At 35.3% G+C, this 15,750-nt stretch overlaps 1 protein-coding gene across 2 annotated transcripts in view; it reads right to left on the reverse strand.

Moving 5' to 3' along the window:
- IL1RAPL2 (interleukin 1 receptor accessory protein like 2) overlaps nt 1-15,750 on the reverse strand; it is a 1,343,934-nt gene that overhangs the window by 332,485 nt on the left and 995,699 nt on the right. For both annotated transcript variants that reach the window (XM_044234598.1, XM_044234599.1), the window contains one exon: nt 5,997-6,071. In XM_044234598.1, the coding sequence (XP_044090533.1) occupies nt 5,997-6,071 (75 nt within the window). The remainder of the gene's footprint in view (nt 1-5,996; nt 6,072-15,750) is intronic.

The raw sequence follows: 15,750 nt of genomic DNA on the forward strand, positions 1-15,750 counted from the left end.
TGCGGAGAAAGGGGAACCCTCCTACACTGTTGGTGGGAATGCAAGCTGGTGCAACCACTCTGGAAAACAGCATGGAGGTTCCTCAAAATGTTGAAAATAGAACTGCCCTATGACCCAGCAATTGCACTACTGGGAATTTACCCTAAAGATACAAACATAGTGATCCAAAGGGGCACGTGCACCCGAATGTTTATAGCAGCAATGTCCACAATAGCCAAACTATGGAAAGAACCTAGATGTCCATCAACAGATGAATGGATCAAGAAGATGTGGTATATATACACAATGGAATACTATGCAGCCATCAAAAGAAACGGAATCTTGCCATTTGCGACAACATGGATGGAACTAGAGCGTATCATGCTTAGCGAAATAAGTCAAGCGGAGAAAGACAACTATCATATGATCTCCCTGATATGAGGGAGTGGTGATACAACATGGGGGCTTAAGTGGGTAGGAGAAGAATCCATGAAACAAGATGGGATAGGGAGGGAGAGAAACCATAAGTGACTCTTAATCTCACGAAACAAACTGTGGGTTGCTGGGGGGAGGGGGGTTGGGAGAAGGGGGGTAGGGCTATGGACATTGGGGAGGGTATGTGCTTTTGGGTAAATTGGAAGGGGAGGTGAACCATGAGAGACTATGGACTCTGAAAAACAATCTGAGGGGTTTGAAGTGGCGGGGGGGTGGGAGGTTGAGGTACCAGGTGGTGGGTATTATAGAGGGCACAGCTTGCATGGAGCACTGGGTGTGGTGAAAAAATAATGAATACTGTTTTTCTGAAAATAAATAAATTGGAAAAAAAAAAAAAAAGAAATTCAAGTTAAAAAAAAAAAAAAAAAAGAATATGCCTTCAGCTCTGAATTCTGATCCCAAGGTCCCAGGATCCAGCCATACATATGGCTCCCTGTTCAATAGGAAGTCTGCTCCTCCCTCTCCTTCTGCTCCTTCCCCCATGTTTTCTTTCTGTCATTGTCTCTCAAATAAATAAATAAAATCTTCAAAAAAAAAAGTTTCCATTCTCAACATTGCCATATTGAAGCAAATAATGGATAATTTATTATTTAAAAAGGTTATATCTTTTGTAATTTTTAATTATTTTCATGTAAATTTAGTACTTGAGTTAAGGTTACAAAGATATAACATTATATTGGCTAAAAAAAGTGTAGAGCTGTTAATTTATGAGGTCTTCCCACAAAAATAGTCACTCTCCCTTTTCCCATCTCTGTTTTGGCAGTTATCATATTGCACTTTAATTCTGCTTCCACATCATTTTATTCACCTCTGTTTCTCCAGGATCTAACACTGTATTTGACATCTGTTAAGAACACAAAAATTGTTTAATGTAAATAAAGTTTTAAAAAGATAGATTTGGTTAAACAGCTCATTTCCTATTTCAAGGCTTCAATTAGTTATTTATTTTTGCTTTGTAGTCTTGAGTACTGCATTAAATATTATATTTTGCTTTATTCCTTCATAGAGGCTTATACAGTAGTCTCTTAGAACTAATACAATTTTCAGTAGAAACTGATATGCTGGTGAAATCGATTTCTGATGAAGATTAACATTCCTTTACACACAGAGAAAGTTTGAACCAGTAGCACATAACACAGTCATTAAATATGAATTTGAATAGCCTGTAATAGTAAGATAAATTCTGAATGAGAATAGAAGAGAATCTTCAATACCGGATCAGATTTATCTAGAGATGACTTTTTTTTTTTTTAAACACCTGCAGTATTCAATTAGCTTGAACTGTCTTACTGGTCTGGGTTTTTCTGATATGCTTTAAGCCCCCAAAACTAATTTTTGACTCTTCGACACAAAATGAGAAAGCAAACAGTGTTCATATTTCTTTCTGCATAACACTGGTTTATTTTAAGTCTTAGGATATTTTTAAAAAAATTATCAGCATCAATGAGAAGAACAGGTTACATTTCTAAATTTACCTTCAATTGAAATTAGATATAAAAAAAAAGAAATTTGATGTCAGATCTCAAATCTTTTCATGCACATTTATTCATGGCTTTCCAAAGCTTCTAGGAGCCTGTTAAGTCATAAAGCATGCTTTTAAGTTCTATAATAAAACCAAAAAAAAAGCCCCAAAATTAGTATCCAAAGAAGGGTCTACCTAGCATCAATACATTCCAAGTAGAACACATGTTGTTATGATGTTTCAATACTTTGATATTAAAGTGTAATATGAATTAATACACTGTAATACAGTGCTATTTTTTCTTAGAAAATTTGAAAATATTTTTACTTTCAACTGCCAAAAAAAGACAACGCTGATATAGTAAGAGTTTATTTATCAAATTCAAACAAAATTTACCTTCACAGTAAGAAAATAGAAGAAAATAGGACCAAATAGGACTTTTTGTGTATTTTGTACATTGCTTTTGTCTATGTATGTCATATATTACTAGAGGCAGCTGTAGAAGAATAGGATTGCTTTGTGAGAGCAATAGTTTTATATTACTTTGTTAAGAATGTGTTTATCATTTCAAAATATATGGTTATTTGGTAAGATTAATCTTCTTTCAGGATTACAATCTGAATACAATTTAACAACAACCAAACTATCATCACTATGTCAGCAAAAAGTATGTAAATTTCTACAACAGTGTGGATGACTAATGGATTACACTACAGAAAAGAGAAAGTCAAGATGTTTATTTTCCTCTAGAGGCACAACAAAATATCTGCCATGATGCCAATCATGCACAAAAGAATATTCATTTCTACTGAAAATTTTTATTTACTAGATTGTCTTTACAAGTATGCAGAAATGAGAACTTAGTATAACCCTCAACAAACACATAAATAATTTTTCCAGACCACATTTTCTAAAACTATCTTAGAGCTAATACTCAAGTATTTCCCACAATATTTCTCATTTTGCATAAAATACCTGCATGGGATTCTTGTCCATAGGGAAAATGTAATTTACAATTTTTTTTAAAAAATAATGTTTGTTTTAGGTAACTATTGTTATTTTAAAAACTACCTTAGCAGCTAATGACAATAATTTTATTTTGCTCATTATTTTTGGGGTTAGAAATATGAGAACAGTTTACCTTAATGGTTTGTCCCTGAACTACATGGCATAAGCCGGGGTAGCTGGATCCACTTCCAACATGGCTTCTTCACTTACCAGCCTTGAAGCTCATTGGCCTCTTCTTCTTCAAATGGTGCCCCATCCTCTAGCGCTTCTCCATGTGGCTTGAACTTCTCATAGCATAGTAGTTTCAGAGAAGACAAAGAGACCTGAAGAGAAGCTGCAAGGCTTCCTTTGATCCAGTCTCCAGAATTCTAGAATACCACTTCTATCATACTCTATTGATCAATCATGTCCCTATGGCCATCTTGAATTCAAGGGGAAGGGGATGATAAACTATGTTTAGGTGGTAAGATAGCAAAAAATCTGTGGCCAAATTGAATAGAATGCTATGTCAAATTTAAGGTACGGAGATTTGGGAAACTTGAACTTGGTAATGTGCTTAGCCATTTGAATTGGATTGTTCTTTGGTACTTTTGCTTTTTGTAATAATCTGAGGATGTCTAGAGCTGAATTTTCCGAATGAACTTTAAAAAAAATGAAGAGGGGCACCTGGGTGTCTCAGTGGGTTAAGCCTCTGCTTTCCACCCAGTCATGATTCCAGGGTCCTGGGATCAAGCCCTGCATAGGGCTCTCTTCTCATCAGGGAGTCTGCGTCCCCTCTCTCTTTCTGCCTGCCTCTCTGCTTACTTGTGATCTCTGTCTCTGTCAAATAAATAAATAAAATCTTAAAAAATGAAGAAAAATAATTTCCAAAAGTTTTCATGATCTTACTGGATTCTGAAAGGTTTTCAGATATAAATAGGGACATCCAATCACTCCAATTATTTTTCTCTCTTTTTTGCACTTGTAGTTTCTAAACTTTCTGACTGCAGAACTCACACTGACACTGAGGAGCTCTCTGATGTTTATAGTGCTCCTAACACCACCTTACTATTAAGACATAAGTCTAAGTTACAAAATGACACTCAGGTGTGAATAAATGATGCTAGATAAATATGTAGAAAAGTTAAAATCACCTAAAATTAACCAGTTTTGTGCTCTTTCAAATGCCAAAGATCTGGTTTAGCTGATTTGGTTTTCTTTTGCCTCAATTACACAGTTCCTTTAGCATTTTAGAGAAATAGTCTTTAAGGATGAAAAATGGGCAGGTCTTCATCTTTCTGTCAAAAAAGTTGCCTCCAAACTCTGTCACAAACTAAAAACTGAAAAGTTCAGCCTTGCACTTAATGCAAATTGAAAGCAAATCACTTTAGTGATTTTACAGGGTGATGGTGGTGGGCTATTTTGGCACATATACCTATGTTGAAATATACATTTATACCAAGCATACATCTTAGAGATGTCCTAAATAGCATATGTAATTGCTGTACCCAGTGAATCTGTGTGAAATATACCTCCTACAGTGGTCTCTCTCCTTGCTTTAGACCAGTACTCCTCTAACATTTTTGTTAAGGCTTGACTAATAGCAGAGGTGAATGAAGAAGTATCTCACTGATGGGCCACAAACACAAAATTTGACGGAGTTGTGTAAAATATAAAAATAACTTATCCACTTGAACCTTCACGAAAACTAATGATATAAGATCATCTTTTGGTTCATGTAATCCCTGGCAAACTACAGAGTTCAACTTGAGGTATTTTCATCCCAGTATTGATGGAAAGATGTAGGCAAAAATTACTGAGGGTATGTGTCTGCACATCTAGATTTGGCTATAACAAAATGTAATGACTCTATGAAATAATAGAAGTGGTGGCAGGGGGATAACCATACCCTAATACATCAACATTAGCTACAAAATATTCACTATTTCCACAATCCATTACTAACATGTTTCTTTTCTTTTGTTTGTTTATTTTAAAATACTTAACTTTGGTACCTACACTGGTGGGCTACATTACCTACAATGTGCTATATTTCCTTTTTGAAAAATAAACAAATTCTTAGGAATGTAATTTTCTCTCATCTATTCTCAAGGTAGAAGTAAGCCTCTAACAGTCCAAATTGTATTGGAAAGATCAAAAGTTGAGTAAAACATCTTCCAAAGTAGGTGCAATATTGGGGCAATTCGTCTTCCTTGGCTATACAATTGGTAGGTACCACTACTGTCACAGATTTCAATAAAACATATACCCAAAATAAACCTAATGCATTTCTGGCAGATTTGCTCAATTCTCTTGCTTCAAACTGGAGAAATTCTGAGAATTGAAGAATAGAATGAAACCCAAGGTAGATAAAAGCTCACAAATATTGAAGTACATGGTTTAGAGTAAAGGCCATGGTGTGGAAGAGATACTAACAGTCTCCTGAATCTCAAGCTCACAGTTCTTGAAACACACTGATTACTGGTACAGACTCAAAAGGAAGGCTCAACACCTTGTGTCCTTATTTGAGTCTGTAAAAAACATTAGCACCAATAAATCATCTTGTTACTTTAACCAACACTCTATGATTCATAAATATTCAGGATCTCAACCTAAATACAAGTTTTAAACAGCCCTGGATTGTGCCATTGGGAATAAAATTATCACATCATTTTAAGGATTGTACTGAGGGGCTCTTTTATTTTAAAAAGTGCTGTTCTCCAGGAGTTAATGTTCACTAAATGAAAATTTTTGGCTGACAAACATGCAAAGTCTTTTGTATCAATCACCAATGCATGACATTTATGTCTCTATCAATCACAGAGTTAAAAAGCTCTTTTCTATAGCACACTTAATACCTAGTATAACCAATTAGTATTACAATTCCCTGATGCAATACAAACGCATTTCCTTTAACTGCTATTGCACTGAACCCAAGGCTTATAAATGAGCAGACACAAATTGATTTGCATGCAATAACAGTGGCAATAAACCTTTCCTGGTTCATGCAATCTTCCCCCATCTGTTAGCAGAGAACAAGTTTAGGATCTATTATTCCCAGAAGGGGACTTACCCAGCTGGACATCTATAACACTTGGCTTATTCTCCATGGGGAACAATGGCTTGGGAGGTTTGTCTGTGAGTAAAGCTGGAAGAGAAAGTGAAAGAAAGTAATGGGAAAATTGAGATAAATTACAGGATAAGAAAGATTCTATCATGGATGATATTTAATGTTTGTAGACCTGATGGTGTGTAAACATTTATTAGACAGTGTTCTTACTTGAGTTGTTACTCTATCAACACAATATCCATTTTCCAGCATATTTAGAGCGCCATTGATTCACTGTAAATAGGCCATTTCAACAGCTACACTTTCAAACAAGTTCAAACAAATGGACTACTTTGAGTAATTTTATAAGCTTGTAAGTATAAAGAAATATAGATTTTTTATTTAATTCTTTTTCAGTGATCCAAAATTCATTTTTTATGCACCACACCCAATGCTACATGCAATATGTGCCCTCCTTAATACCCACCACCAGGCTCACCCAACTTCCCACCCCCTTCCCCTCCCAAATCCTCAGTTTGTTTATCAGAGTCTACAGTCTCTCATGGTTTGTCTCCCCCTCTGATTGCCCCCAACTCACTTCTCCTCTCCTTCTCCCAATGTCCTCCATGTTTTTCCTTATGCTCCATAAGTAAGTGAAACCATATGATACTTGACTCTCTCTGCTTGACTTATTTCACTCAGCATAATCTCTTCAAGTATAATCAGATAAATATTAAATCTCCATATGTACTTTATGGTACCAAATATTTTTAATAAAATACAACCCTAATAGACATGTCTGGTGAATTGAACTTTCTACATCTCTGAATCTTGCCCAATTCCCCACTCAGTCTCTGAAACAATATAACACTGATACTTCATTAGGATAACGATTAAAAATATTGATTGAGGGGCGCCTGGGTGGCTCAGTGGGTTAAAGCTTCTGCCTTCAGCTCAGGTCATGATCCCAGAGTCCTGGGATCGAGCCCCGCATCAGGCTCCCTGCTCCGTAGGGAGCCTGCTTCCTTCTGTCTCTCTCTCTCTGCCTGCCTCTCTGCCTACCTGTGATCTCTGTCTGTTAAATAAATAAATAAAATCTTTAAAAAAATATTGATTGAACATCTTTTGTCCACCAAGTCCTGTGCTAAGGGAAAAGGAAGTAAAGTCTTCATATTTACCCTCAGTTTATAATCTAGGACTATGAACCAAAGTTAGCCCATCAAAATAAACAGGTAATAGAACAAAGACTACCATCCAGTGAAAAAGTGTAGCATTTGAGTCATAAGACTATATGTGGCAAAGGAATGAGGAGAGGCGAGGTCAATATTGGCTGGCAGAGTTGGGGAAAGTTTTCTGAAGGAAATGGGTCTTCGCATAAACCTTAAAGAATGGGAAAGATTTGGAAAGGTAGAGAGTAAGGAAGAAGAAATGAAGGAAAGGAAACACAAACCAAGGAAGAGAGGTAGAACTTAGAACATAATGTGACTAGAAGAAAATGATCTGGTGAGAAGGAGCTGGGTGGGGTAGGGTAAAGAGCAAGTTGCTCATGATGTAGAATAATTAGAAATGAAAAAAGATAGGATGGAACTTAATTCTGGCGGATCCTGAGAAATATGCAGAGGAATTTGGACATGATGTAGTAACTATAAGAACATTGTAGATTCTTGGAACTATAGCAACAAAAGACTCAAGGGAAGTGCTATCTAAAGATGATTGGCTTCCTATATAGGATGGGTTAGAGGAGAACAAAAACAGCTTACAGTATGCAGTAATAACACAGTAGTGTTGGGCGAGAGTGACAAGGGATGAAAAGTCATTAATGGTGGAGTCTGGGAATATTTTTAAAAAGACAAATTTGAGAGGCACCTGGAAGAAAGAAATGAGAGCACTTGGCACACAGATACAAAATGGTTTATGACAATCAATCAATTGTATCAATCAATTGGCTGGCATAGGAATTCTGTGCTGACATGAGAAAAGTTCATCTCATATTTATAAGGCTATTTAGAAAAGAAAAAGAAACATAAGCTTATCAGATGACAGATAAGATAAGGGAATATGTAAATTTGTTGAGATGCCCAAAATAGTTGTTGATAATAAACATACATACTAAGAAATTCCTTCAGAAAAGAGCTCTATGTTACATCAGCTTTATCTTTCTGATATACAAATTGCTTGAAATGAGAAAATTTTAGTGAATTTTTCTTATTTTTCCAACTAATTTTTACTGATGGAATACAACACATCTTGTCCTTATTGAATCAAATATATTTCTTCTAACGTGGCACAAAAATAGACACATGGGTCAATAGAACAGAATAGAAAACCCAGAAATAAGCCCACATCTATATCATCAATTAACCTTCAATAAAGCAGGAAAGACTATCCAATGCGAAAAAGAAAGACTTAACAAATGGTGTAGGGAAAACTGGACAGCAACATGCAAAAGAATGAAAACTGGACTTTATTACCCTGTACAAAAAAATAAATTTAAAATGGATGAAAGACTTAAATGTGAAAGAGGAAACCATGAAAATCCTAGAGGAGAACACAGGTAGTAACCTTTGTGATATCAGCCAAAGTAACTTCTTACTAGATATGTATACCAAGGCAAGGGATTTCATCAAAATAAAAAGCTTCTGTGTAGCAAAGGAAATAATCAAAAAAGCTAAAAGGCAGTCTCCAGAATAGGAGAAGATATTTATAAATGACAGATCTGATAAAGGGTTAGTATCCAAAATATATAAAGAACTTAAAAAACTCAACACCCCCAAAAACCCAAATAATCTAATTAAAAATGGGCAGAAGACATAATTAGACAATTTTCCAAAGCAGACATCCAAATGACCAACAGACACATGAAAAGGTGCTCAATATCACTCATCATCAAAGAAATACAAATCAAAACTGTAATGATATATCACCTCACAGCTGTCAGAATGACTAAAATCAACAATACAAGAAACAACAGGAGCTGGGAAGGATGTGGAAAAAAGGGGAACTCTCTTGCACTGTTGGTGGGAATGCAAATTGGTGCAGCCACTCTGGAAAACAGCATGGAGGCTCCTCAAAAAGTTAAAAATGAAAAAACCTGGGGCACCTGGTTGGCTCACTCAGGGAAGCAGGTGACTTTTGATCTTGGGGTCAAGGATTTGAGCCCCACATTTGATGTAGAAATTACTTAAAGAAATAAATAAACTTAAGAAGCAAAAAACTACCTTACAATCCAGCAATTGCACTACTGGGTGGTTACCCAAAACATACAAAAATACTAATTCAAAGGGATACATATACCCTAGTGTTTACCCCAGCATTATCTACAATAGCCAAACTATGGAAACAGCCCGAGTGTCCATCAACTGATGAATGAATACGTGCCTGTGTGTGTGTGCACACAAATATTACTCAGCCATAAAAAAGATTGAAATCATGGCATTTGCAATAACATGGATGGAGCTAGAGAGTATTATGCTAAGCAAAACAAATCAGTTGGAGAAAGGCAAATACCATATGATTTTACTCATGTGGAATTTAAGAAACAAAACAAATGAACAAAGAGGGAAAAAAGAGAGAGGGAGGCAAACTAAGAAACAGACTCTTAACTATAGAGAACAAACTGATGGCTACCAGAAGGGAGGTGGGTGTGGGGATGGGTGAAATAGATGGTGGGGATTAAGGAATGCACTTGTTGCTATGAGCTGATTTGAGCATGTGGACAAACACACAAATATAATATCTATAGTTTTCATTCCTTAAATATTTCAGTTATCCTTAACAATCTGATGTTAAAATATTATTTGAAACATAAAGGTTATACTTAAAACAAAATTTAAATATTTGAATTTAAAATCCAGTAATAGCAGGTATTTGATTTTGTTGTTGTTTGCTACTGTTTGTAATAGCAAAATATTGAAAACAACCGAAATATCCATCCATAAGACAGTATTAAATAATACAGTGCTTTCATATAATGATATATTATGATGCAGATGTTTAAAATAATTAGATAAATCTGTACATCTGTTATATGAAGACCTCTAAGATATACTGTTCAACAGTGTGCACAGCATACTATCTTTTGTGTAAAAAGAAAGCTATATGTGTGTGCTATATACCCATCTGTATGCACATATAAAAATGTTTAAGTACAGAATATTTCTGAATGGATACATGTAAAACTGGTAACAATGATATCCTCTGAAGGAAGGAACTGGGTGGCTGAAGAATGGTAGAGAGGGTAAGGAGAGTATGGTCAGGGAGAGGAAAATTTAATTTTCACTATACACTTTTTCTACATTTTGAACAAGATGCATGTATTGTGTATTCAAACATTAATAAAATTAAAATTAAAATCTAGCCACCTACATTTTATTAAAAATAATTTTGATTTCTTTGTAGAATTATTCTCAATTTGCTTTACACATCTCTTCCTGTCGCTTTCCCTGCTTGCACTCTCTCTCTGCCAAATAAATAAAATCTTAAAAAATATATTCCATGCTCAAAGATGAATATCTTCTTTAAATTTTTATTTATTTATTTTTAAAAATTTCTTGTCAGTGTTCCAGAATTCATTGTTTATGCACCACACCTAGTGCTCCATGCACTACATGCCCTCCTTAAATCCCACCACCAGGCTCACCCAAACTCCCACCCCCTTCCCCTCCAAAACCCTCAGTTTGTTTCTCAGAGTCCACAGTCTCTCATGGTTCATCTCCCCCTCCAGTTTCCCCCAACTCACTTCTCTCCATCTCCCCATGTCCACCGTGTAATTCCTTATGCTCCACAAATAAGTGAAACCATATGATACTTGACTCTCTTTGCTTGACTTATTTCACTCAGCATAATCTCTTCCAGGCCTGTCCATGTTGATACAAAAGTTGAGTATTCATCCTTTCTGATGGAGGCATAAGACTCCATAGTATATATGGACCATTTCTTCTTTATCCATTCATCCGTTATAGGGCATCTTGGTTCTTTCCACAGTTTGGGGACTGTGGCCATTGTGGCTATGAACATTGGCGTATAGATGGTCCTTCTTTTCACTACATCTGTATTCAAAGATGAATATCTTGTTCAATCCTTATCAGGATATGAATTTGGAGTCATTGTTGTCCCTCATCCTTACCTCCTGCTATGGACTATGGATATGTTTAGCCTGAATTCATTATTGTTAAGTGTCAATTACTGATAATAAATGTCAATTTATTAATAGAAATGATAATTTTAAATGCCTTACATTTATAAGCGGTCCATAATTTTCAAAAAGTGTTTTCAGACACATTAGCTCATGTGAGCTACACAACGACCTTGGAAATTAAGGAAGACAGCTAGCTACAATTATGGCCAATTTAGAGATGAAGCTAAACAAAGCTTACATTGTCTCATTCGGTGCCCCCTTGTGACCAAAAGCCCCCATTTACAGAACAGCAAGGAAGGCACTTAAGTTGTAGGCAGAAGACAGGTACAAATGCTCAATACTGAATCAATGGTTTTAGCCTCTTTGACTACACACTAACCCAAAGTTCCTAGGCCAGTGGGAGTGGTTTGGTGGCAAACAGTCAACAGAGACATGATTCCTGTAGGACATTCCACACACATACATTTTTTCCCTAAACCCATGAATGAAAGGGGATGAATTTACACTTACCCTAACACATCCCAGTGGGATATATGGGTGTGGAGCCTCATTAAATTCTAATATCATGTCTAGGACTGGGAATTGCCAAGAAGTGCAAGACATTTGTGATATAAAACAGCAACTGCAGCAGTTCATCTGGATCCTGACCACCAGCTCAGAGACAAATCTATCAGCACCCAGTGTAATTACAGCATTTGCAGATTAGCTAGAGAAGCTGCCATGGACAGACAAGTCCATTTCTTTATTCTCTTTAAAATTATCATTTGAAATTCAGTTACTATTTGAGAAATGAAAGGGGAGAACTGTCAATACCCAGGCCCCTAAACCAGAGTGGAGATTTACAATTTTATTAGAAAACTTATCCAGGACCTCTACAGGGACTAATTTGGGGTCTGTGTTAGTCTTTGAATTTGCTGCTCAAGCTTCAAGTTTTGATTGAAACAAGGAGAGCAAGCAATGCAGTTTGGTACTAATATTTCACTCCATAATTCCTCCCCTGCATTTCCCTCTGTAGCTGCTTATGTTTAATTATCCTTAAATGTAATTGCTATACTGAGTATACCATGACAGTAGTCTTAATGTATTAATGAAACTATTACTGTTTCTGCCTGCTTCTTCATAGAGCTAAGTTTTATGCATTTGACACTAACTTTCCTGAGGCGAATTAGCTCTCTTTTTTCTATTATAAGTAAAGTTTGTGTATACATGTACAAATTAATTGGTTTGACTGAAATGATCAGACAATTTCAATGAACACAGTATTAAATATCAATAGAATTAGTTGTTTGATTGAATAAATCAGTTTAGTTGACTATATAGCCTAAGTGCTACATACTGTTATAAGTTTCATTGTCCTCTTTTATTGTTAAACTGTTTGTTTAAATAGACTTGCCAGAGAACCAAGTGGGAGGAAGTAGTACAACTATATGCAAGGGACACTAAATGTATGAACACACTAGGATCATAAAGTAACTCATTAGTTTCTATGAATGAAGCCATTATGGAATGTGTATGTTAAGGTTAATGAAATGGATCCCTCCAAATCCATTCAACACAGCAACACATTTCAGTATTTTTATCAGAATATTTAACCACTGAAAAATCTACCAATGTTTCCTATATTTACAGAGGATAAAATCTGAAAATGTCAGCTGGGACTACAAAGAAAGCCAAGTATAGGTTTTTAAAAAACCTCCTGCCTTTTTACCCCTCTTCTACTTTATCAATGCGAGGTTCAAATTACCTTCCTCATTTGTCCCTTAACACATTGCATTAATTTCCAACTCTGCATCTTGGCTTAAACACTTTCCCTAAGCTTGAGAACAAATAACAGTTTCCATAATTATCATTAATTTGGCATCTACCCTGTGTTAATCTTTGTTCTAAGGCATTTACTACATTTTACAAATAACTTTCCTAAAGTCAAGCAGCTTTGGACTGTAAAGCAGAGATCTCAAGTGAGTTTTATCTGATTTCACCATGGCCACAATGCTTCTCTAAGAACTTTACCTTGGGGGGCACCTGGGTGGCTCAGTGAGTTAAGCCTCTGCCTTTGGCTCAGGTCATGATCCCCGGGTTCTGGAATCGAGCCCCACATCGGGCTCTCTGCTCAGTGGGGAGTCTGCTTCCCCTCCTCTCTCTCTGCCTGCCTCTCTGCCTACTTATGATCTCTCTTCCTCTGTCAAATAAATAAATAAATAATCTTAAAAAAAAAAGAACTTTACCTTGGTTTTTGCCATCCCAAGTCTTATCCAACCTCTAAAATCTAGTCCTCCATTTTCCAGAAAATCTCCCTGAAAAAAAGCCCAAGCTAACTATCTCTGGTTTGACAGAAAATGGAATACTAAAGCATTTACTATTTCTTTGAACCACTTATTTGGTTCATAGCATACAACACTTTGACTACAAATTAAACTTCACTTTACATGGGTATGTCTAATCTCCCTAACTAGATTTTTACGCTCCCGGAAGACAAGTATAACTCAGAAATTAAGATAGTGTCTGACATTTTGGAACAAATACTCACAACCTCAAAATTAATTTTCGTATGATATTCTTTCTCTAAAGTCAGATGCTTTCCATAGTATCCTTAGGTTGCAAAGAACGGAAACACATTTTTTCAAATTTAATCAAAAATGGAATTTATCAGAAGGATATCTCAAGGATGGACAGTATGTCTGAGGAACTAAGTTTAGAGAGAAAAGCAACCAGACCAGGTCTAGATGTATAAGCAAAAAAGACTACACAACGATCTCTTCTTGACCCCATCAACAAATTGAATTTATACCAATGTTTTGTGTTTCTTTTTGATTTGCATTGTTATATCTTGCTCTTTGTCGTTGTGCCACTTTGATTAAGATTCAAAATTCCAGGAAAGAGAGGTTGAATGCACAATTTTTAAAATCTCCTTTATTTATTTCAGCTATCTCCTACCCCACACCCTTCTGGCAATCACCAGTTTGTTCTCTGTATATAAGAGTTTGTTAAGTTTTTTAGATTCCATATATGAATGAAATCATATATACGTCTTTGACTTATTTCACTTAGTATAATACCTTCTAGTTTCAGCCATGTTGTCACAAATGACAAGATCTCATTTGTTTTTATGTATGAGGAATATTCCACTTATATAGATAGATAGATAGATATCTACCTACCACATCTTTATCCATTCACATATCAATAGATACCTGGGTTGCATCCATATCTTTGCTATTATAAATAACGCTGTAAAAAACTTAAGGATGCATATATCTTTTCTAATTTGTGTTTTTGTTTTCTTTGTGTAAATACCCAGTAGTGGAATTATTAGACAATATGGTATTTCTATTTTTAATTTTTTGAGAAAACTTCATATTGATTTCCAGTGGTTTCACTGATTTACATTCCCACCAATAGTGTACAAGGGTTACCTTTTCTCTACACCCTCACCAATGTTTTTTATTTATTCTTTTTGTTATTAGCCATACTGACTGATGTGAAGTGATATCTTACTGTGGTTTTTATTTGTATTTCCTTGATAATTAGTGATCTCAAGCATCTTTTCATGTGTTTGTTGGCTATCTGGATGTCTTCTTCAGAAAAACGTCTATTCAAGTCCTCTGCCCATTTATTAATCATATAGTTTGTTTGTTGTTGTTGTTGTTTTGGTGTTGAGTTCTATATATTCTTTCTGTATTTTGTATATTAACTTCTTATGGTATCATTTGCAAATACCTTCTCCCACTCACGAAGTTTCCTTTTTATTTTGATGATTTCTTTTGCTGTGAAGTAAGCTTTTGCTTTTTTGTTTGTTCTGTTTTCCTTGCGTAAGGGGACACACCCATAAATATTTTGCTAGGGCTGATGTCCAAGAGATTACTGCCTATATTTTATTTTAGGAGTTTTATATGGTTTCAGGTCTTACATTTAGTTCTTTAATCCAATTTGAGTGTATTTTTGTGTGTGATATGAGAAAATAGTCCAGTTTTTAATTCTTTTCCATGTAACTGTCCAGTTCTCCCAACACCTTTTATTTAATAGACTATTTTTACCCCATTGTATATTCTTGCCTCCTCTGTTATAGAAGAATTGGTCACATATGTATTGATATATTTCTGGGCTCTCCATTCTGTGCCATTGATGTATGTTTCTACTTTCATGCATGTACCATGCTGCTTTGACTACTCTAGCTTTGTAGTGTATCTTGAAATCTTGGATTATTTCTAGCATTGTTCTTCCTTCTCAAGATTTCTTTGACTATTCAGGTTCTTTTGTGGTTCCATGCAAAATTTAGGTTTATTTGTTTTGGTTCTGTGAAAAATGTTTTCGGTATTTTGATAGGAATTGCACTGAATCTGTAGATTACTTTGGGTAATATGGATATTTTAACAATATTAATTCTTCCAGCCCATAAGAATGGTATATCTTTCCATTTATTTATGTCATGTTTAATTTCTTTCATCTGTGGTTTATAGTTTGCACAGCACAATTCTTTCACCTCCTTGGTTAAGTTTATTCCTAAATATTTAATTCTTTTTGGTGCAACTGTTAATGGGATTGTTTTCTTAATTTCTCTTTCTGTTATTTTGTTAATAGTTTACTGAAATACAAGAGATTTCCGTACATTATTTTGTATCCTGAACTTTGCCAAATTCATTT

Source organism: Neovison vison, chromosome X (genome assembly GCF_020171115.1).
Source record: "Neovison vison isolate M4711 chromosome X, ASM_NN_V1, whole genome shotgun sequence".
NCBI classification, from domain to species: Eukaryota; Metazoa; Chordata; class Mammalia; order Carnivora; family Mustelidae; genus Neogale; species Neogale vison.